Consider the following 20,663-nt stretch of genomic DNA (forward strand, 5'->3'; position numbering starts at 1 on the left):
CTTATACAAGCACAATATATACAATATTCCTGTGTGTCCTTCTACAAACACAAAGTGAGTAATGAAATCCTATGACCAATCCACACCAGTATAATCTTCAAGCAAATTTCAGGTGACTGTCAGTCAGCTTCAACTTTTTACAACCACAGTGACCACAATGTGGAAGAGGAAATCAGAAGAGCAGCAGCAGACTATCAAGCAGCTTAAGAAAAACAACCACCAAAGCAACAGAAGGCTCAGTGTGTTCCTTTGCTGACCAGGAATCCTCCAATTTTTAGTCTGGAGACAAGCTTTAGGCATCAAGGAGCTGAGAGAAACCTTCAGAGACACAGTAAGAACTCACAAGGAAAGGTCCTCAGCCTCTTGCCGCACCACGCTGACTCTGCTTTTCTTTGGTAGGACTGGAGAGTTCTGCTCAGACACCCTCTGGTAGAAGAGCATGTAGGCGTTCCAGTAGCGCCGCCGCACGTCGGGGTAAGGGTTAGCTGGTGGCAAAAAAGGCAACTGGTGAAGTCCTTCACAGCCTTGGGACCATTTTCACAGAATCACAGAATTGTTTTGGCTGGAAAAGACCTCCAAGAATGAGCCCAACTGTCAACCCAGCACCAGCGTGGACATGAAACCTTGCCCTGAAGTGCCATGGCCACATGTTTGTTGAACACCTCCAGGGATGGTGACTTCACCACCTCCCTGGGCAGCCTATTGAAGTGCCTTTAGGAATGGTCATTCCTAAAGCGAAATGAAGCTGGGTGTGCCAGCAGCATACACTGTGGCAGTATTGAGTCAGATCAAAAGAAGGGGTCCTACAGGAAAGCTGCAAAGGGACTTTTTATAAGGGTGTCTAGAAACATGACAAGGGGGAATGATTTGAAGCCAAGGGAGAGGTTTAGACTGAAACTGAACAAGAAGTTCTTCAGTAGGAGGGTGGTGAGGCTCTGGAATAGGCTGCCTAAGGAGGTTGTGGATGCCTCCTCCCTGGGGGTGGCTCAAGGCCAGGTTGGATGAGTCTAGTTGAGAGGTGTTCCTTCCCATGGCAGGGAGGTTGGAAGAGATGATCTCTGAGGTCCCTTCCAACCCAGGCCATCTATGATTCTATGAGAACCCTTATGAAACATAAAGCTGCTGTCAATCAATGTGTACTTCTGCTCACATTGGTCATAGACTTTAGGTCTGTACTCTCCACCAAAACATTCATATTCCAAGGTTTCATCGGTCAAATCGAATTCTTCGACCACGGTGTCATTAAATTTGTACCATTTTCCTCTTCCACACCCCCTGTGACCAAAACAGAACAGAAACAACAATGAAGCAAAATTACTTGATTGTCCAGTAAAAACAAACAAACTACCAAACCACCCTGACCACCCCAGAAATGACAGTCTAGTTGCTAGACTGCTCTAAAGCCCCCCAGGTATATCATCTTGGCCCTTACCTCCTGTCCTTGATAAAGGAATAGTAGTGGCCCGCATGTGCTTGCCCGCTGTGAACAATCACCCCAACCAGCTCATAGTTTTCTGTAGGGGCAACTTTCTTCCTTGGAGAGCCTCCTCCTCCTTGATCTGTGTTTCTACCATTGTCCCCAACTTCTGAGGAGGAATCCTGGCGAGCCATCCCTGACACAGTGTAAGGTTCCATGTTCAGCATCCAGGGGAACTGTTTGGAGAGGTATTTCAGATTAACAGAGAGATTGCATTGGATGGATGTTTAGTGTAATGCAGTGAGATTGTATTAAGACTGCCCACACTGGGAGCACACCAAAGGAAAACAGGGTGTTTCAGCTTCTTATCCTTATGAGAGAAGTGAAAGAAAATGCTGTCAGGGAAGTTTTCCCTCTTTCTTTCTGAAAGGTCCCTGAGAATGTTGCAAAGAAGGAAAGTTTCTTTTCTGTACTATGCTCTAAGTGCTCCACACACTCAAAATCCCTGTGTCAGGATGTGGGGAACAGAAGGAAGAATGGATAGGAAGAGTGAGAGTCCACTCCACAAAGCAGCAGGGGCAGAGGGTTTTTTCCTTACCCTTATTTGTTCATCATATTTAATGGACCGTCCACTCTCCCAGTCAAAGCCAAACCTCATCAGGTGAATCACCAGCAGGCTGGGCAAGACCTTGATGCACGTACGCTTCACGGTCGTTCTCTTCAAAAGAAAAGACATTACCACCTCTATCTATCTACCTTCAGCATTCTGCAGTATTGGAATCATAGTTTGGGTTGGAAGGGACCTCCAAAGGACATCTAGTCCAACCCTTCTGCAGTCTGTAGGAACATTCTCCACTAGATCAGGTTGCTTGTCAAGCCTGTTGTTGAGTATCTCCAGGGATGGGGCCTCAATAGTCTCCTGGGGCAACCTTTTCCAGTGTTCCACTACCCTCATGAGGTTGTTTAGTCTAGAGAAGAGGAGGCTTTGGGGAGGCCTAATAGCAGCCTGCCGGTACCTGAAGGGGGCCTACAGGAAGGATGGAGAGAGACTATTTACAAAGGCCTGGAGTGACAGGACAAGGGGCAGTGGCTTCAAACTAGACAAGAGCAGATTTAGATTGGGTATCAGGAAGAAGTTCTTCACTATGAGGGTGGTGGAACATTTGAACAGGTTGCCCAGGGAGGTGGTTGAGGTCCCTTCCCTGGAGATATTCAAGCTGAGGCTTGATGAGGCCTTGGGCAGCCTGATCTAGCTGGGGATGTCCCTGCTGACTGCAGGGAGGTTGGACTGGATCACCTTTGGAGGTCCTTCTGGCCTGAAATATTCTATGATTCTATAGTAAAGAACCATGGAATGGCTCAGGTTGGAAGGGACCTCAGAGATCATCTTCACCTCCCAACCATGGGCAGGGATGCCTCTCAACTAGACTGTATAACATCCAATCTAAATATCCTGTCTAATTTCAAACCATTGCCTCTTGTCTTGTTGCTACAGGTCTTTGGAAACAGTCCTTTTGCAGCCTTCCCGAGCCTTCTATTCTTCCAGAGCTGCACAATTGCAGCCATCTTGAACTGATGGGCAATACAGCCATGGGGGCAGGATGACCATAGGATAACTACAATACCTATAGGCTGGGCACTATCACAGGTATTAGAGTTTGTGCAGCAAGCTGGTAGGTTACAGAATAATTGACCATCCTCACATCCCTCTAAATGTGCAGGCTCCAATTTCAGTTACATGGCACAAAGAATACTCTTTGCATGGATTTAACCTGCTGATGGATTTAACCTGCTGATTTTACAGAGGCAGGAAGTGAGGGCTAACAGCTTTAAAATAGAAGAACCTAGACTGAGATTAGATGAAATTCTTCATCATGAGGGTGGTGAACAGGGTGGAACAGATTGCCCAGAGAAGATGTGCTGGCTCCAATCCTTTACAACTTTGAAGTGATCAAATCCTGGTTGGATGGGGCCTTGAGGAACCTGGTCTAGTGGGAGGTGTCCCAGCCTGCAGGGAGGTTGGAACTAGATGCTCTCTGGGGTCCCCTCCAACCCAAACCATTCTATGACTCCATAATTATGTCTGCAATGTAGAAACAGTAAGCAGCAGCTCAGCATGGCTTCTATGACCATGTACAGCTTAACAAATGCTAAGCTACTGCTGATAGACTTTCCCAGACAGCAAGAACCAATAAAGAACCAGTACCTTTTCTTTGCACTTCTCACAGTAGTATGCATTGCTTCCTTCCAGGACTTCTCCTCTAACAAACTGATCCAGTGATATTTCCAGGCTTTGACAAGAAGTCACACCTAGGTTGAGAGCCATGAAGGCTTCCTCACGCTCATACCTGGATTCAAGGAGGAAAAACAACCCAAAAACATAGTCAAGGGAGTGACAGAGTAGAAGCTACTCAACTTGCATTAACCAGACAGAAGATTGCATTCAGCCCACAGCTATCAACAGCTGTAATGCTCACAAGGGGAGATGTCTCCATCTTCTTGTGCTGTTTTGACCTACATAATGTAATAGTTATAGGTGTATATGTAGGTTGGTAACTAATGAACACTATGAACACTACACTATGAACTACAACGAACATTACCTGTGAGGACAGTCCTTGCAGATCTTCTGATCAGAGAAGATGCCTTGAAAAGTATTCTTAAATATTTGGTCTCTCCCTATTTTCTGTTGGAGATGTAAAGTTAGACATCAGTTGGATATATTGCAGTGAAAGAAAGTAGGAATTTTACACTTATGAATACTATGTAGAGTGTAAGGTAAGTTGAATGGTTCTCTGCCTTCTTTTCTGAAGAACAAAGCAGAAAGCAAGCAGAAAAGACACCAAAGAGATGCATACATACAAGGAAAGAAACCCGAGGGTTTTACCTTGAGGTACTCATCCATTTGATCTATGAGACTGGTGAAGAACTCATAAGCATCTTGTTGCTCTCTAACATAAAGTTCCTTATTCCACATCTTGAAAATCTACATAAAGTATAAATATCATTTAGAATGGTGGTTGGTCTATACACAAATCACTTAAAGAAAGAGAAAACTTCTTCCATGTTTTGACTTTTTGACACAGAGATTATTCCTAACAATTCCACCATGAGAAAATGATCACAGAATCACAGTACATTAGAGGTTGGAAGGGACCTCAAGAGATCATCCAGTCCAACCCCCCTGCCAAAGCAGGATCACTTAGAGTAGTCCACACAGGAATGCATCCAGGTGGATTTGGAAAGTCTCCAGAGAAGGAGACTGCACAACCCCTCTAGGCAGCCTGTTCCAGTGATCCAATGGATAACTCAATCCTTGTTAAGCAGGAAAAGGTTAAACAAAATAGAGTTAATACCTTCCAGAAGTTCTCAGGTACATAATACTGCAGCTTGCTTTCCATCAAATGACCAAAAAGAGATTGAACTTGATAGAAGACATTGTCATCTGGATTGTCTGTATCATCATCAATGGAAAGCAAAGCCTGGAAGGGAAAAAACAAAGACCCTTACTGAACTGGTTCTTGGCAAAATGACTCTAAGTTGTCACAATACACAACAGCTTCTAATGTACGGATTTGTTGTGGGCATTTATTTGTGTACACACACAGAATCACAGAATGGTAGGGACCTCAAAAGATCATCCAGTCCAGCCCCCCTGCCAGAACAAGATCACCCAAAGAAGGTTACACAAGAATGCATCCAGGTGGGTTTGGAAATTCTCCAGAGGAGACTCCACAACCTCTCTGGGCAGCCTATTCCAGGGCTCTGCCACTCTCAGGTTGAAGGGGTTTTTCCCTTATGCTTATGTAGAACCTCCTGGTGTTCAGCCACTCCTCCCAGCCTGGTGTCATCAGCAAGCTTGCTGACAGTGCCCTCAGTCCCACATACACAGCTTCAGATCTGTATCTTCTTCAAACTATTTATTTACAAACGACACTTAGAGGAACTTGCAGTGACAATAATTCCAGACAGGTGACCTTGGTGGATGTTGAACCCATTACCTCTGGGAGTCCAGGCTGCATATAGAGCTGCTGGAAGACAGCATTCATGTAACAAGTGGCACCACCATTCTTCAGTCCCACAAAGCCTGAAATGGAGCGACTGTCCACTGGTGGAAGATACTAGAATGAGAAACAGTTTTTTGTCCTAGTAAGTTATAGAAACCATGAGACTCCAACAATACCACCACCACAGCTTTGACAATCACATTTTAATGAGCTGTTATGAACAGAAATCCAGGAATATGAATTCTGGAAGATATAGCAGAGTGCTTACATGTAGCCATTTAGATCTTTAAGGCTTTTGTATGTAAGAGTCAAAAATGGTCTAAAAATCTAAATAAAACTGGTGATGTTTAGGAATACTTAATTCATATCTGGTGTTTAGGAATACCTGTTTCTTATCCAGATAATAACTGACAGACCCACTGGAGTATTTGCTTCCAAAGAAGATCAGATGGGTCTGCATGCACTCTTACCTGCCTTTTGTCATTTTAAATTGAAGCCTATGGACATTCCATGAACTGTGCAGTTAAGCAGAATCCCAGAATGGCTCAGGTTGGAAGGCACCTCAGAGATACCTGCTCCAACCTCCCTGACATGGGCAGGGAAGCCTCTCACCTTGACTCCACTGCTCAAGGCCTTCAACATCCCCAGGGAAGAGGCATCCACAACCTCCCTAGGCAGCCTATTCAAAATTCTCACCACCACAGTACTGAAGAACTTCTTCCTAAGATCCAGCCCAGTCTAACCCTGCTCTCTCTCAGCTTCAAACAGTTCCCTCTTGTCCTGTCTCTAGACACCCTTAGGAAAAGTCCTTCTGCAGCCTTCCTATAGGATCCCTTCAGCTATTGGAAGGCAGCTCTAAGGTCCCCCTGGAGTATTCTCCTCTGCAGGCTGAACAACCCCAGCTCCCTCAGCCTGTCCTCATAGCAGAGGTGCTCCAGCCCTTGGCTCATGTTTGCGACTTCCTCTAGACTCACTCCAACAGCTTTGTGTCCTTCTTATACTGGGGACACCAGAACTGGACACAGTATTCAAGGTGGAGTCTCACAAGAGCAGAGTAAAGGCTAAGCTACTGTTTATGTAGACTACACCCAGTGCCCCAAACCATGCTAATACAAATAAAAAGCTTTTTTTTTTGCTTACATCAAACTCCTTGGTAAGTGCAGGGTCACACTGATGGTGCATGGAAAGCAGCTCTTTGGTAATAAGCTTGAGATTGGAAGGGGAGCTATCAGCCAGCATCACTAACACCTCATAAGCAGCTAATCTGCTATCTGCTGTACTGCACCTAAAAAGAAAAGCACATTTCAGATTGATTTTGCAGATGACTCAATTGTTTCTAATTTCAGAGCGCCACATTACTCAGAGCAAGTGACAATTAATGTTCCCAAGGAAGATGTTCAGTGGCAAAACACTCCGGAGTGCAGAGAACTGAATCAGAAGAGCAGCACCAGGAGTGCTCTGAGAAGTAAGTCTCCCTTACTGACATGCAGACACCTGTTAACATTCAGTGGCAAGGAAAAACAGATGCCTTAAAAAGAAGGCATTGAATTGGTTGTGTGTCTGAAGACAGACAGGTACTGTCACAGAGAAATAATGACTCATTCACAGGGAGACAAACTCTCAAAGAGCTAGAGCAGATAACTTACTTGCTACAAGAGATGACCTTACACCTAAGTTGTGCTAGCCAGTAGAGAAAACCTCTACTTAGCTCTTTTCAGTGGATCAAACACACCAACCCTTTCTTCTGAAGGCCAGAGCAAAGGCTTTATTTACTTCAAGCAAACAAAAGAGCATGGCTGAGATAAGAGCACGGTTGAGATAAAATGCAGTGAAGAAAAGCCAGAGCAAAACACTAAGGTGTAGCGAGCCCCATTCATTTCAGGGGTTGCTAAATGCTCCACTGGAACCTCTAGGGTGTGTGGAAAGGCAATGTGGATGTGCCTGATCCACCTCTAACACCAAGCAGTGTAATGCAAGCACTCCAGCTGCAGCAGCACACAGCTCCTTGTGAGCTAACTGTCCCATCCCTTCAGATACTGTATGTCAGGAAGAGAGGGCAGGTGTGACAGCAAAGAGGAAGCCCACTCTTTGATATATTCTGGGTTAAAATAATCTGGTTTAGGTGCAAGGAGACTTGCTTGCCATTAGATTTTTATGAAATGCTGGAGCTTTTTTGAAGGGAAAAAGAAAACTGTGGAACTTTTGAGGTTCTCATTTACAAGAGGCTTGGGCTTCTCCTGCTCCAATTTCAGCCAGCCTCCCAAGTGATGATGAACTAAATGAGCACTCTTTGGATTCCTAAAATCAGCATGCAGCTGTGCTTGCAGCTCATCACTCATCTAACACAGCAAGCAGAGACTTTGGAAGCACAGGAAAGCAAAGATTTTTGGGTCACACAAAAACCCATCCAAAAATGCTATTCGGACACTTATGTAGGAATCAGAGAGAGCTGGAGAAAGGCTTCAACATTGGTATTAAACCCTAAGCATGTGCAGCCCCAGTGTGACATTTGCACTCATGAGATCTGAGAGAAAAACCAAACACAAACAACCCCCTTCCCCAGGTTTTTACTTGGGATGGAAGTCTTGCTGACTGATGGCAGCACTGCCTGCTGGGGAGTGGCTGTTCAGAATAATCCTGGAGGCTCGGAAGAGGAAATCATCCAACAATGGCTTGATCAGAGACGAACCTGTAACACAGTAACCCACAGCCCCTGTTAAATAGGCACATCAGCACTGCAAATGTCAGAAGCTGCTCCAGAACAGTAAAAATCACTTAGTAGTGGTCAACAAAATGGCAGTCAAAATACTTTAGCAGATCTCAAAGGTACAACAAATGTACTGCCAAAATTACTCCTCACAGCTCTGAGTCACTTCTGCAGATGTATGATAATCACAGAATGATCTGGGTTGGAGGGGACCTCCAAAGGTCATCCAGTCCAACCCCCTCTGCACTCAGCAGGGACATCCTTCAGGTTGCCCAGAGCGCTGTCAGGCCTCACCTTGAATATCTCTAGGGATGGGGCCACAACCACCTCTGTGGACAACCTGTTCCAGTGTTCCACCACCCTCATGGTGCAGAACTTGTTCCTAACACCCAATCTAAATCTTATCTTCTCTAGTTTGAAGCTATTGCCCCTCATCCTGTCACTGCAGGCCTTTGTAAACAATCTCTCCCATGTCTTCATGTCTCTAATGTCTTCACACGCGCTGTTTACTGATCATCTGTTGGTGCTGTGCAGAATTCACACTAGGCATTTGAAAGTGAAAAAAGAATACTTACCAACCATTTCCTTCTCTGCCCCACAGAGTGACAGGAGAGTCTTGATGAGCCTCAAGTGTCCTGCTAGCAGGATGTTGTCAGCTTCACTGGTCTCGCACTCAGCTGTGCGGTTGGGTTCAAAATTGTCCAGCCAGGTGATCTCATCCTCCAACATGGCAGCTGGGCTTATCTTCAGCTGTTCCATTTCTGATGCTGCAAGAGAAAAAGAAAACCCAGAAAAATGAATGGCTCTATAAATGGTTTGGTGAGGAGCAGCTAAGGGACCTGGGCTTGTTCAGCCTGGAAAAGAGGCTGAGTGGAAACCTCATTGCTGTCTACAACTCCCTGAAAGGAGGTTGGAGCCAGGTGAGGGTTGGTCTCTTCCTAGTATCAGGAACTAGGACAAGAGCAAATGGCCTCCATTTGCCCCAGGGAAGGTTTAGGTTGGACATGAGAAGAAACTTCCTCCCTGAAAGGGTTCACAAAGACTAGAACATGCTCCCCAGAGAGGCAGTTGAATCCCCATCTCTGGAGCTGTTTAGAAGAGGCAGAGATGTGGTGCTGAGGGACATGGTTTAGCACCAGACTTGGCAGAGTTAGAGAACTGTTGGACTTGATGATATTCAAAATGATTCTGTGAGATGTAGAAGCCAAACACAAAGGATTTCAAATGTTGTGTTAATGGTCTAGGTTCCCTCACAATGTGTGCACAGAGTGTGCCTTCCACAAAGGAACTCAGCTCACTTCCCAAAAGGACTGAGCTGCCTTGCTCTTACTGACCACCACCAGCAGCCCATGTCCCAGCCAGCACACTGTCAGGTCACAGAGCTCATGCTGTATAACCTCTTCCTGAAGACAATTCTGCATGTTGCCTCCAGAAGGAAGCCCTGCTTGGAAGCTGCAATCAGAATGACATATGTACTGCACATACTTACATGTGAGGTCATCCAGTAGCTGGCATCTCAGGTCAAAATACTCTGTGCACTGGGACAGAAGTCTGAAACAGGTACAAAGAGAAGAACGGTTTCAAATCAGAAACTTCTTTTAAGCAGCTGCCTTGATGGCTTGTGTTCTCTGTCCACCTAACTCAAAATGGAAGAGCTACCTAGGAATGCATCTGCATACACACACTGCAGCTTTGAAACAAATCCCTTCCCAGCAGCTACTTCTGAATATCATGACTAACATTTTATCCTGTTTTATTCCTTCACCTCATTGCAATTCTAATCATCAGACAACGATAAAACAGCAACAGCTAACTTCTCAGCTACTCCTCTACTCAGATTCCTCTAGAAATTGCTCTTTAAAGTTACTGCCACATCCAACAACCTTTGGCCAGTCAGGGCCAGGTTAACAGGATTGACTCCAACAGCCTTTACAGGTGTAATGGGTAGCACAGGCAACAGGACACCAGATGAAGGCACGAGGCCAGACATCACAGAAAAAGCTGGAGCCTGAGGACTGGCTTCTGGTCTGGATCTATGCAATACTATCAAATACATTTAGGGGGGGTTAATAAATGTTTCTAATGTTTATAAATATCTGAGGGCTGGGTGTCAAGAGGGAAGGGACAGGCTCTGCTCACTTGCACCCTGTGATAGGTCAAGGGGTAATGGATATAAACTACAGCACAGGAGGTTCCACCTCAACATGAGGAGGAACTTCTTCACTGTGTCAGAGTACTGGAACAGGCTGCCCAGAGAGGTTGTGGAGTCTGCTTCTCTGAAGACTTTCAAGACCCATCTGGATGCATTCCTGTGTGACCTGTGACAGATTCTGTGGTCCTACTCTGGCAGGGGGGTTGGACTCAATGACCTTTGGAGGTCCCTTTCAACCCCTAACGTCCTGTGATCCTGTAAAATTCAATGTTACTGTCCTAGATCCCATATATCCTGCAAGATTCCACCAGGAGCACATCCTAGAAAGTACAGGCCCCACCACCTCCCAAATGGGAAGTCAAATAAGCTGAAGTGTAAGAGGTCACAGAAAAAGAGCTGTGCCTTGGGAATGCAGCTTAATTTCCCTCCAATATACAAAACTTTCAAACCTATCTGGGATGTGACAGAAATGCCTCCTTTTGACAGGCTTGCAAGGTTCCAATCCCTTGTGCCTCATAGCTTCCATAGGGCTGCTGATTCAACCATGTGCTAGATTTCCTTCCTAAATCAACAGGCATCTGACTTACCTCTGGTTGATTCCTCTCATGATGCTGGTTGGTGACCAAAGAGGCAGCTGGGCACCAAGAACAACACTCAGGAGAAACTGGTTTGGCTTTTGCACATCTGGGTGAGCTGATGTGTCTGTCTGGCTAAGGGTGTACAGCTGGTCACAGGCCACGCGACGGATCTGAAAGGGAGCTCCTGTCAAACACTAGCAGCTGCTCAGAGCTTACCCTCCTGTTTTGTTAGAAATCTGACACTGAAAAGCTTCTGCAAACCAGGCAGTGAGCACTGCACCCACCAGGCAGGGTTTCCCTTTTCAATAGAGATTTAGCATTGCAGTTTCATCCCTGAGCTAAAAGCTCAGATGCTTTTATTAAACACCGATTCTAAATTCAGGCGAGGGGGGAAGAGGACATTACTTCATGCAAATCATGTAAAAGGCAATAAAATGGGGTGAGACTCAACAGATCTCCAGACTTTAGGCTACCCAGAGTAATCTGAAATCAGAAAGAATGAATTTTAGGAGGGTTCTGACATTTGGAAGAATTTTTCAGAGGTTCCTAAGAGTCCGTTCAATTAGATTCACAGAATGGATTGGGTTGGAAGGGACCTTCAAGATCATCCAGTTCCAATCCCCTGCCATGGGAAGGGACACCTCCCACTAGTCCAGGTTGCTCAAGGTCTCATCCAACTTAGCCTTGAACACCTTCAGGGAGGGGGCATCCACAAGCTCCCTGGGCAACCTGTTCTAGTGTCTCCCCACCCTCACAGTAACTACTCTGAGACAGAAAGAATTTCTATCTTACCCAAATCTTTTAGTTGAAAGTTACTTGGAACTCTCCCTAAAGTAGCAGAACCACTCTAAGCAAAATGAGAGTGTTTTCTTTAGAGTACCCACAAGGTGGTCCTGTGGGCCTCAGGGATTAAACAAGCCTAAAGGAAGTGAAACTCCCATTTTCTATCAACTCAGGAGTAGACACTGGAAGTACTAACAATTACACAAAGGTTATTCATTCCAATACAAATAACTGGGGGAATGTTTGCAACTAAGAGAATCCCTTCAGGCTCTATGATCCTTGAGGTCCCTTCCAACCTGGTATTCTGTCAATCTATGAACCTATTGGCACCATCCCTCATAGCAAACGCCTGGCCAAGCTGTCAGCCCCTGGCTTGGGCAGCAGCACTCTGTGCTGGGTTAGGAACTGGCTGGAAGGCTGAGCCCAGAGAGTGGTGGTGAATGGTTCCACATCCAGCTGGCAGCCAGGCACAAGTGGTGTCCCCTAGGGATCAGTGCTGGGCCCCATCCTGTTTAGTATCTTCAGTGATGATCTGGATGAGGGGATTGAGTCACTCATTAGCAAATTTGCAGATGACATGAAGCTGGGAGCAGGTGTTGATCTGTTAGAGGGTAGAAGGGCTCTGCAGAGGGACCTTGCCAGGCTGAACAGATAGGCAGAGTCCAACATAATGGCATTCAACAAGTCCAAGTGCTGGGTGCTGCACTTTGGTCACAACAACCTCATGCACTGCTACAGGCTGGGGTCAGAGTGGCTGGAGAGCAGCCAGGCAGAAAGGGACCTGGGGGTACTGATTGACAGCAACCTAAACATGAGCCTGCAGTGTGCCCAGGTGGCCAAGAAGGCCAACGGCATCCTGGCCTGCATCAAGAACAGTGTGGCCAGCAGGAGCAGGGAAGTCATTCTGTCCTGTACTCAGCACTGGTTAGGCCACACCTTGAGTATTGTGTCCACTTCTGGGCCCCTCAGTTCAAGAAGGACATTGAGACTCTTGAACGTGTCCAGAGAAGGGCAACAAGGCTGGGGAGAGGCCTTGAGCACAGCCCTATGAGGAGAGGCTGAGGGAGCTGGGGTTGTTTAGCCTGCAGAAGAGGAGGCTCAGGGGAGACCTTCTTGCTGTCTACAACTACCTGAAGAGAGGTTGTAGCCAGGAGGGGGCTGGTCCCTTCTCCCAGGCAACCAGCAAGAGAACAAGAGGACACAGCCTCAAGCTGTGCCAGGGGAGGTTTAGGCTTGAGGTGAGGAGAAAGTTCTTCACAGGGAGAGTTGTTAGCCATTGGAATGTGCTGCCCAGCGAGGTGGTAGAGTCACCATCCTTGGAGGTGTTCAAGAGGGGGTTGGACATGGCACTTGGTGCCATGGTCTAGTAATCATGAGGTCTTGGGTGACAGGCTGGACTTGATGATCTTTGAGGTCTTTTCCACCCTTATTGATTCTATGACTCCATTAAACAGGTCAGAACACACATATTCCAGAATGATGGCATTTAAGAAGTTGGCAGAGAAAGGAGTCTCACCTCAGCACTTGGTGATCCAAGCAGTATGTCAATGATGAAATCAGCAACACAAGGCAAATTGTAAAAAGATCCTGGAACAGAAGAGTGTCAGGCTCTCTTTTTTTAAAAGGAATCATTTAAAATAATCCAGTTAGAGCACCCAGAGGACATGTCCCCATCCACACTGAAAAGCAGGGACAGCTCTCTGTGTATTTCCCCATCTCCCTCCCTCTCCAGAGGCTGGCACCACATTACAAGAGCATTTTCCTTTGACCTCCAGCAGCAGTTCTGTTGTGGTCAGGGACCAAACACCAGCACTTAGGAATGACACACGCAAAGGCCCTGCCAGTGGCACACCCAAAGGCCCTGCCAGTATTTCTACATGCCTTGATTCATACCACCTCTTCTGCAGTCCTGGTATGAAGCTGGGCTGTCTCAGCATACAAAGCTAGAAGTTTCTCATGATTGTTTTGTATTTGTCTGTCTCCAAAAGACCTCCCCCACCTTATTTATCTTCCAAAGAGTGAGCAATCCAACTTTAGGTCATACCTAGCTGCTGACTGCGTAGCTGAAGGCAGGTAACTAAAAGAGACAAAGCTTCTCCAGCAATCAGAGCATCTTTGGTGGACACAGACTGCTGTCTCACACAGATCCCAGCATGTAGTGCAGTTGGCTCTCCTTCACTCCCTGAGCTGCAGTTGCTTCCTACATGAAGAAATGAACAAGTGCTGTAACCCATCACATTTTGCAGAGGTTTTCAGCTTCTGGGCACTTCTCTGCAGTTTAAAAAGCTTCCCCAAATGCCACATGGATGCACAGGATGTACAGCATGTACTCTGCCCTGGTGAGACCGCAGCTGCAATACTGTGTCCAGTTTGGGGCTCCCCAGCTCAAGAGGGACAGGGATCTGCTGGAGAGAGTTCAACACAGAGCTACAATGATGGCTATGTGACTTGAACATCTCTGCTATGAAGGGAGACTGAGAGATCTGGGGCTGCTTAGGCTGGAGAAGGGAAGGCTGGGAGGGGATTGGTCAACTTCTATAAATATCTGAGGGGTGGGTGTCAAGATGAAGGTGGTGGTGCTCAGTAATAGGACAAGGAACAATGGGTAGAAGCTGGAACACAGGAGGTTACACCTCAACATGAGGAAACACTTCTGTATGGCAAGGGCGACAGAGCTCTGGAAGAGGATGTCCAGAGAGACTGTGGAGCCTTCTTCTCTGGAGACTTTCCAAACCTGTCAGGACATGTTCTCCTGTGTGGCCTGCCCTAGGTGTTCCTGCTTTAGCAGGGGGAGTGAACTTGATCTCTGCAGGTCCCTTCCAACCCCTAACATCTTGTGACCTGCCTCAGATCTGTGTAATTCAAGCATAAAAGTTGGAAGGGACCCAAGAGAATCATGAAGTCCAACTCCAATGAGTTCAGCTTCAGGCTCCAAAAGTGTTTAATTAAGAATAAACTAAATGTTTTCCTCAGATAGGTGTAGACACAGTGAACCCACCTGAGCTGCTAAGTCTGTTTCGAATCCCAGCAGGAAATAAAGTGTTGCTCTCTTTAATTGGCTGACTGCTTCCCACGAGGTCCAGACGTCCCGCTGCAGCGGCCCAAGAGAGTCGCATGAAGCAAGCCACTGTGGAAGTGAAATCATTCACCTCCATAGTCTGAAGGAACAAGAAACAGCAGTTACTTCACCACCAAAGTCTGAAAGAACAAGAGTGAGCATCTGCTTCTGTGCTATTCAACAACCTTTGTAAATCACAGAATCATAGAACTGTTAGGGTTGGACGGGACCTCAAGGATCACCCAGTTCCAACCCCACTGCCTCACACTAGATCAGGTTGCTCAGAGCCACATCCAGCCTGGCCTTAAAAACCTCCAGGGAAGTTGGGATAAGAAAAATCTATCTTCAGGATCACCTCAAATTGGCATCTGGATTTGTTTTCCTCTATTCTCTAAGAGGGCTCAAGGAAACAAGAGGGTTTTTTTCTACCCAAAGAGAGATCAATATTGATGTCTTCACAGGAAGCAATTTGTTTTTAAGTTCTCCAATAGGGTGCAGATTCCCTTTTCACCTATCCTCAGTCAGGCACAGAATCCTAGAATGGCTTAGGTTGGAAGTGACCTCAGAAATCATCTACTCCAACCTCCCCACCATGGGCAGAGACATCTCTCAACTAGACTCAGCTGCTCAGAGCATTCAACACCCCCAGAATCAGGCATCCACAACCTCCCTGGGCTCATCAAAATGACCAGAGGCTCACTAGCCTCCTCCTTGAAGAACTTCTTCCTAAGATCCAGTCTAACTCTCCTCTCCCTCAGTCTCAAACCATTCCCCCTTGTCCTGTCTCCAGACACCCTGATGAAAAGTCCCTCTGCAGCCTTCCTGTAGGATCCCTTCAGCTACTGGAAGGCAGCTCTAAGGTCCCCCTGAAGTCTTCTCTAGGGTGAACAACCTCAGTTCCCTCAGCCTGTCCTCACAGCAGAGGTGCTTCATCCCTTGGCTCATCTTTGTGGCCTCCTCTGGACTCACTCCAACAGTTCTGCGTACTTCTTATGCTGGGGACATCACAACTGGACTCTATTTGAGGCAGGGCCTCAGCAGAGCAGAGACAAGACAAGTAACACTACAGCTGTCCCCTTGTACTCAGCTCTGGTGAGGCCACATCTTCAGTATAGTGTTCAATTTTGGGCATCTCAGTACAAGAGATGTGGAGGTGCTGGAGCCAGTGCAGAGGAGGGCAAGGAAGTTGGGGAAGGACCTGGAGAATAAGGCTGATGAAGAGAGACTGAAGGAGCTGGGGATGGTTGGTGTGAAAAAGGAGGCTGAGGGGAGACTCCATTGCTGTCTACAATTACCTGAAAGGAGCTTGTGGACAGGCTGGTGCTGGTCTCTTCTCACAGGTCATTAGTGATAGAAGAAGAAGGAATAGCTTCAAGCTGTGACTGGGTAGGTTTAGACTGGACATAAGGAAGAATTTTTTCCCAGCAAGAGTGGTCAGGGATTGGAATGTGCTGCCCAGGGAAGTGGTGGAGTCCCTAAGCCTGGATGTGTTTAAAGGCAGTTTGGATGTGGTGTTTGGGGATCTGGTTTAGGGGTGAACCTTGTAGAGTAGGGTTCTGGGTTGACTTGGTGATCCTGAGGGTCTTTCCAAACCTGAATGTTTCTGTGATTCCGTGAGCTGTCACTGGACATGACACCACTGCACCACCACCAATCATCAAACACTTCCTTACTTGTATGGCAACTCTTGCTGCTGGTATGATTTCTTCCACCCTAATGGAGGATCTGTCAGACACAGAGAGCTGTCTGTAGGATGACTTTTCAGGTGTTCCACAGATGGACATCTGTCTGCTCGCCTGTCTGCTGATGTTACGGAAGGGGCGTGAGGACAAGGCTTCCACCCCATCTTTAATGAAATCCTCATCCAGTAAGGTAGGCATTGTCTGGCCAACAAGCAGGAACCTACATTCACAGAGCAAAAACATCAGGCTTACTTTGCAACCTTCCCAGAACTCTAAGTACCAATTAACCTTAAAGACTATGAGCTGCAGACTGAAAGCCAAGAAAGCAGCACTTCCTCTAATGAAAGGCAATTACTTACCTCGCAAGCTGCAGGCAGATGGAATACACTCCTTGTCTTGTTTCATAGTCCACCTCTGATGGGATGGAATCTCTCTGCATTACATTCACCACCAAACTGCAAAACAAATCAGTAAAAGACTCTGTCTGTAAATGGTTTACATTAGGAGAGAGCTGCAATTAATGTATCCTTACTTTTCCCCTCTTCCTACGCAGTCAGCTTAGTGCCAGTTAAAACTGCCAAGCTGGTGTCCTTGGAGACTAACATTCCCAGTTTCCTCTCCTACAGCTACTCAAAGAAACTTTCTGTTCCTGCTGGGGAATGCTTGAGGATCTACTCCACTCTGGTGAGACTCCACCTGGAGTACTGTGTCCAGTTCTGGAGCCCCTATTAAAGACCTGGACATGCTGGAAGGTGTCCAGAGAAGGACCATGAGGATGATCAGAGGGCTGGAGCTCCTCTGCTCTGGAGACAGACTGAGAGAGTTGGGGTTGTTCAGTCTGGAGAAGAGAAGGCTCCAGGGAGACCTTATTGTGACCTTCCAGTATCTGAAGGGGCTACAAGAAAGCTGGGGAGGGACTTTTTAAGGTGTCAGGTAGTGATAGGTCTGGGAGGAGGATGGAGCAAAACTAGAATTGGGTAGATTCAGATTGGATGTTAGGAAGTTCTTCCCCATGAGGGTGGTGAGACACTGGCACAGGTTGCCCAGGGAGGTGGTGGAAGCCTCATTCCTGGAGGTTTTTGCAGCCAGGCTGGATGTGGCTGTGAGCAGCCTGATGCAGTGTGAGGTGTCCCTGCCCCTGGCAGCGGGGTTGGAACTAGATGACCTTTGAGGTCTTTTCCAACCCTGATAAGTCTGTCATTCAGTGATCTATGGGGTGGTGGACAGATTATTAAGAGCAACTACACATGGTAACATCTGACGCAAGCACAAGCAGTACTGGTGGGTCTCCCAAACCACTCACACTATGCCTCAACTCTTACCTGAAAGGTATAAATTTTGGAGCCTGGACAATTTAATCTGGTTCCCACTGCACAACCTACACATTTGACTGCTTTGAGTGTCTCCTGGTGTCTATGCAGGACACAGTGTCATGTACTAATCAATGTATTCACCTACCACCTGGGTGAGGGAGCAGAAGGCACTGTCAGCAGGTTAGATGATGACACCAAACTGGGAGCAGTGGTTGACAACCCTGAAGGCTGTGCTGCTATTCAGCCAGACATGGACTGGGTGGAGAGTTGGGCAGGGTAAAACTGAATTAAATCCAACAAGGACAAGGGGAGAGTCAGGCATCTGGGAAAGAGCAACCTCATGGACCAGTAGGGGCTGGAGACTGATCTGCTGGAAAGCAGCTCAGGGGAAAAGGACCTGAGAGTTCTGGTGGACAACAGGATGACCATGAGCCAGCAATGTGCCCTGGAGGCCAAGAAGGCCAATGGCAGCATGGGGTGGATTAGAAGGGCTGCGGTTTGCAGGTCAAGAGAGGTTCTCCTGTCCCTCTCCTCTGCCGTGGTGCAGCCGCATCTGGAATATCATGTCCAGTTCTGGGCCCCTCAGTTCAAGAAGGACCTCAGGGAGCTGCTTGAGAGAATCCAGCACAGAGCCACAAAGATGCTGTAGGCAGTGGAACATCCTCCTTGTGAGAAAAGGCTGAGGGAGTTGGGGCTCTTTATCTTGGAGCAGAGGAGCCTGAGGGGATGACCTCATTCATGTTTACAAAGATGTGCAGGGCAGTGTCGGGAGGACAGAGCCAGGCTCTGCGCAGTGATGTCCAATGACAGGACAAGGGGCAGTGGGGGCAGGCTGGAGCAGAGGAGGTGCCACAGAAGCAGAGGAAAAACTTTTTTACTGTGAGGGTGGCAGAGCCCTGCAACAGGCTGCCCAGAGAGGTTGTGGAGTCTCCTTCTCTGGAGATACTCAAAACCCACTTGGATGTGTTCCTGTGTGACCTGCCCTGGGTGATCCTGCTCTGGCAGTGATTTTGGACTGGATGATCTCTCCAGGTCCCTTCCAATCCCCACCAGTCTGTGATTCTGCACTTGCAAATCTGAACTGAAACATTTAAACTCTGCAAACATCAACTCCCTTAGTAAAAGCCGTGCTTCACAAGCTTCTTTGTGCCTAACTTTATTCAGGGTTTAACAACATGCACTCTTTGACATCACTTTGGGAGCTACAGCAGCTTTTCAGGCACTGGATAATGAAAGAAACAGCTTTGGGTGGATTTTCTTTCCTCTGAAAAAGAAGCTGAGGGGTTTACTTACAGCATGGCAATCAGAAGCCATGCAGAACTGCTAAGTAAATGAGTCTAAATTTTGCAATCTAACCTCAAACCTCCTGCTCTGAGGAAGTTTTCACAGAAAGACTTGGCACAGTTTCTTGCCATTTCATCATCTGCAGTTGGCATCAGCTTGGAGCTCAGTACCTAAAACAAAAGGAAAAAATAAGCATGCACACTCCTCCTGCTTTAGTATTCTGTGTCTGCTGAAGGTTAAAAGTATAACAGTTAGAGATGCACCCCAAATGAAGCAATTACCACCTAGGAGAAGCTTCAGACAGCGAAGAGGAATTGCACTGAAGTATTCAGGACAGCTCTGGCTATCACAGATATTTATTCTCTACCAAAGGGCATTTTTTTCCCCCTCATTATAGTTTACTTGTTAAAGGAAAGGATCAAGTGCACACTCCAGCCCATTAAATGTGTTCTTCAGGCTCATCTGATGCTCCTTACAAGCCTGAATCCATCTCCTTTCTAGACTTCCAGTTGACAGTATCCCTTAAAACACCCTACAGATGGCTTACTTATTGATTCAAGCCTTCTGGAACATAACCATATTGCTGCTATTGAGGTTTTTGGTAAAAGATGTTCCAGGTCATTCTGGAGGCCTTAGGAACACCAGCACTGCATCATCCTTCCTGTTTTAAGTCAGCAGTAAGCTTCACAGAATGCAGTTATGCTCAGAAACATGGCCAGAAGGAAACCTGCAGTCTCTGTGGGGCAAATCTCACACACATCTATAAATCAGTTTCATTTCATTAAAGAAAAGAAAAAAGAACCACCCAAAAGGACAAAAAACCTCCAGTCCTTCCCAGGGCCCCAGCAACCCCCCAGGTGTTATTTACTTTCTTGAAGTCTCTTTGGCAGGTACAGCCAACAAGGCTTCATGTGGAAAACCAAACCACAGCCTTTCCAGGTTCATAGGAATGGTTTACAGAGCTCTAGGCATGAAGTCTTCTCTCAGCCCTGCATGATACAACCCTGAGCCATCTGCAGCAGTTAAGTTTCACCTCTTCCACATGCTCTGCAAATTTCCTGTGCATCCTTTTTTTTTCAGAAAGCAGCTCAGAGCAGGGCATAAAAAAAAGCACATCATCCTTTTCCTGACAGGAATCATCTTCTGACTGGCTTGACTGGACTTGAGGAACAAGTCCACTCATACGATCTACACATCTAATCCAACTGACTCCTCCTCATCCATCGCCATAAAAGCAAACCATTTCTTACTCACTTTATTATTTTCTCTGTCATAGAAGCAGCAGTCAACTGTCTCATCCTACTGTAATATAACCTGCCAGTTCAAGGAGATACCTTTGCTGTTCTGTGCTAAACCATTCGCTATTGGTTGCAGAACTTCTCAAGGTTATTTCAAAGACATCACCAAATAACTTGCAGCAAAGGCAACATCAAATACATCTTTCACTCCAGCTGTACAGAGAAGGGGGGAATCCTAACATTGCACAGTGCAGGAAGATGGAGGAGCTAACAGAAGACTGCAGAAACCCAAAGGAAAGCAGGAATTAAAAGTAATAAACTTTGTCCACTGTTTTTTGGAGCTGCTTCAAATCTGATTTGTAATGACTCCTTCTAAACAGTGGGACCTGTGAGTAGGAGTAGAAACTGCCCAGCTCCCCAGAGTATGCAAATAAAGAGTCCCAA

General features: G+C 46.7%; 1 protein-coding gene across 2 annotated transcripts in view; it reads right to left on the reverse strand.

The window, feature by feature from the left end:
• USP24 (ubiquitin specific peptidase 24) overlaps positions 1–20,663 on the reverse strand; it is an 86,183-nt gene that overhangs the window by 21,639 nt on the left and 43,881 nt on the right. For both annotated transcript variants that reach the window (XM_068140671.1, XM_068140670.1), the window contains 20 exons: positions 19,054–19,151; positions 16,744–16,839; positions 16,376–16,604; positions 14,643–14,802; positions 13,689–13,844; positions 13,161–13,231; positions 10,871–11,031; positions 9,621–9,682; positions 8,707–8,898; positions 7,996–8,113; positions 6,565–6,709; positions 5,419–5,538; positions 4,774–4,899; positions 4,305–4,403; positions 4,021–4,103; positions 3,624–3,765; positions 2,016–2,135; positions 1,433–1,653; positions 1,151–1,275; positions 344–485 (listed from right to left, as the gene is read on the reverse strand). In XM_068140671.1, coding sequence (XP_067996772.1) covers positions 344–485; positions 1,151–1,275; positions 1,433–1,653; positions 2,016–2,135; positions 3,624–3,765; positions 4,021–4,103; positions 4,305–4,403; positions 4,774–4,899; positions 5,419–5,538; positions 6,565–6,709; positions 7,996–8,113; positions 8,707–8,898; positions 9,621–9,682; positions 10,871–11,031; positions 13,161–13,231; positions 13,689–13,844; positions 14,643–14,802; positions 16,376–16,604; positions 16,744–16,839; positions 19,054–19,151 — 2,666 coding nt within the window. The remainder of the gene's footprint in view (positions 1–343; positions 486–1,150; positions 1,276–1,432; positions 1,654–2,015; positions 2,136–3,623; positions 3,766–4,020; positions 4,104–4,304; positions 4,404–4,773; positions 4,900–5,418; positions 5,539–6,564; positions 6,710–7,995; positions 8,114–8,706; positions 8,899–9,620; positions 9,683–10,870; positions 11,032–13,160; positions 13,232–13,688; positions 13,845–14,642; positions 14,803–16,375; positions 16,605–16,743; positions 16,840–19,053; positions 19,152–20,663) is intronic.

The sequence above is a fragment of the Melanerpes formicivorus genome, unplaced genomic scaffold (assembly GCF_026170545.1).
Source record: "Melanerpes formicivorus ecotype bairdi unplaced genomic scaffold, bMelFor1.0.p_v2 SCAF_7, whole genome shotgun sequence".
Taxonomy (NCBI): Eukaryota; Metazoa; Chordata; class Aves; order Piciformes; family Picidae; genus Melanerpes; species Melanerpes formicivorus.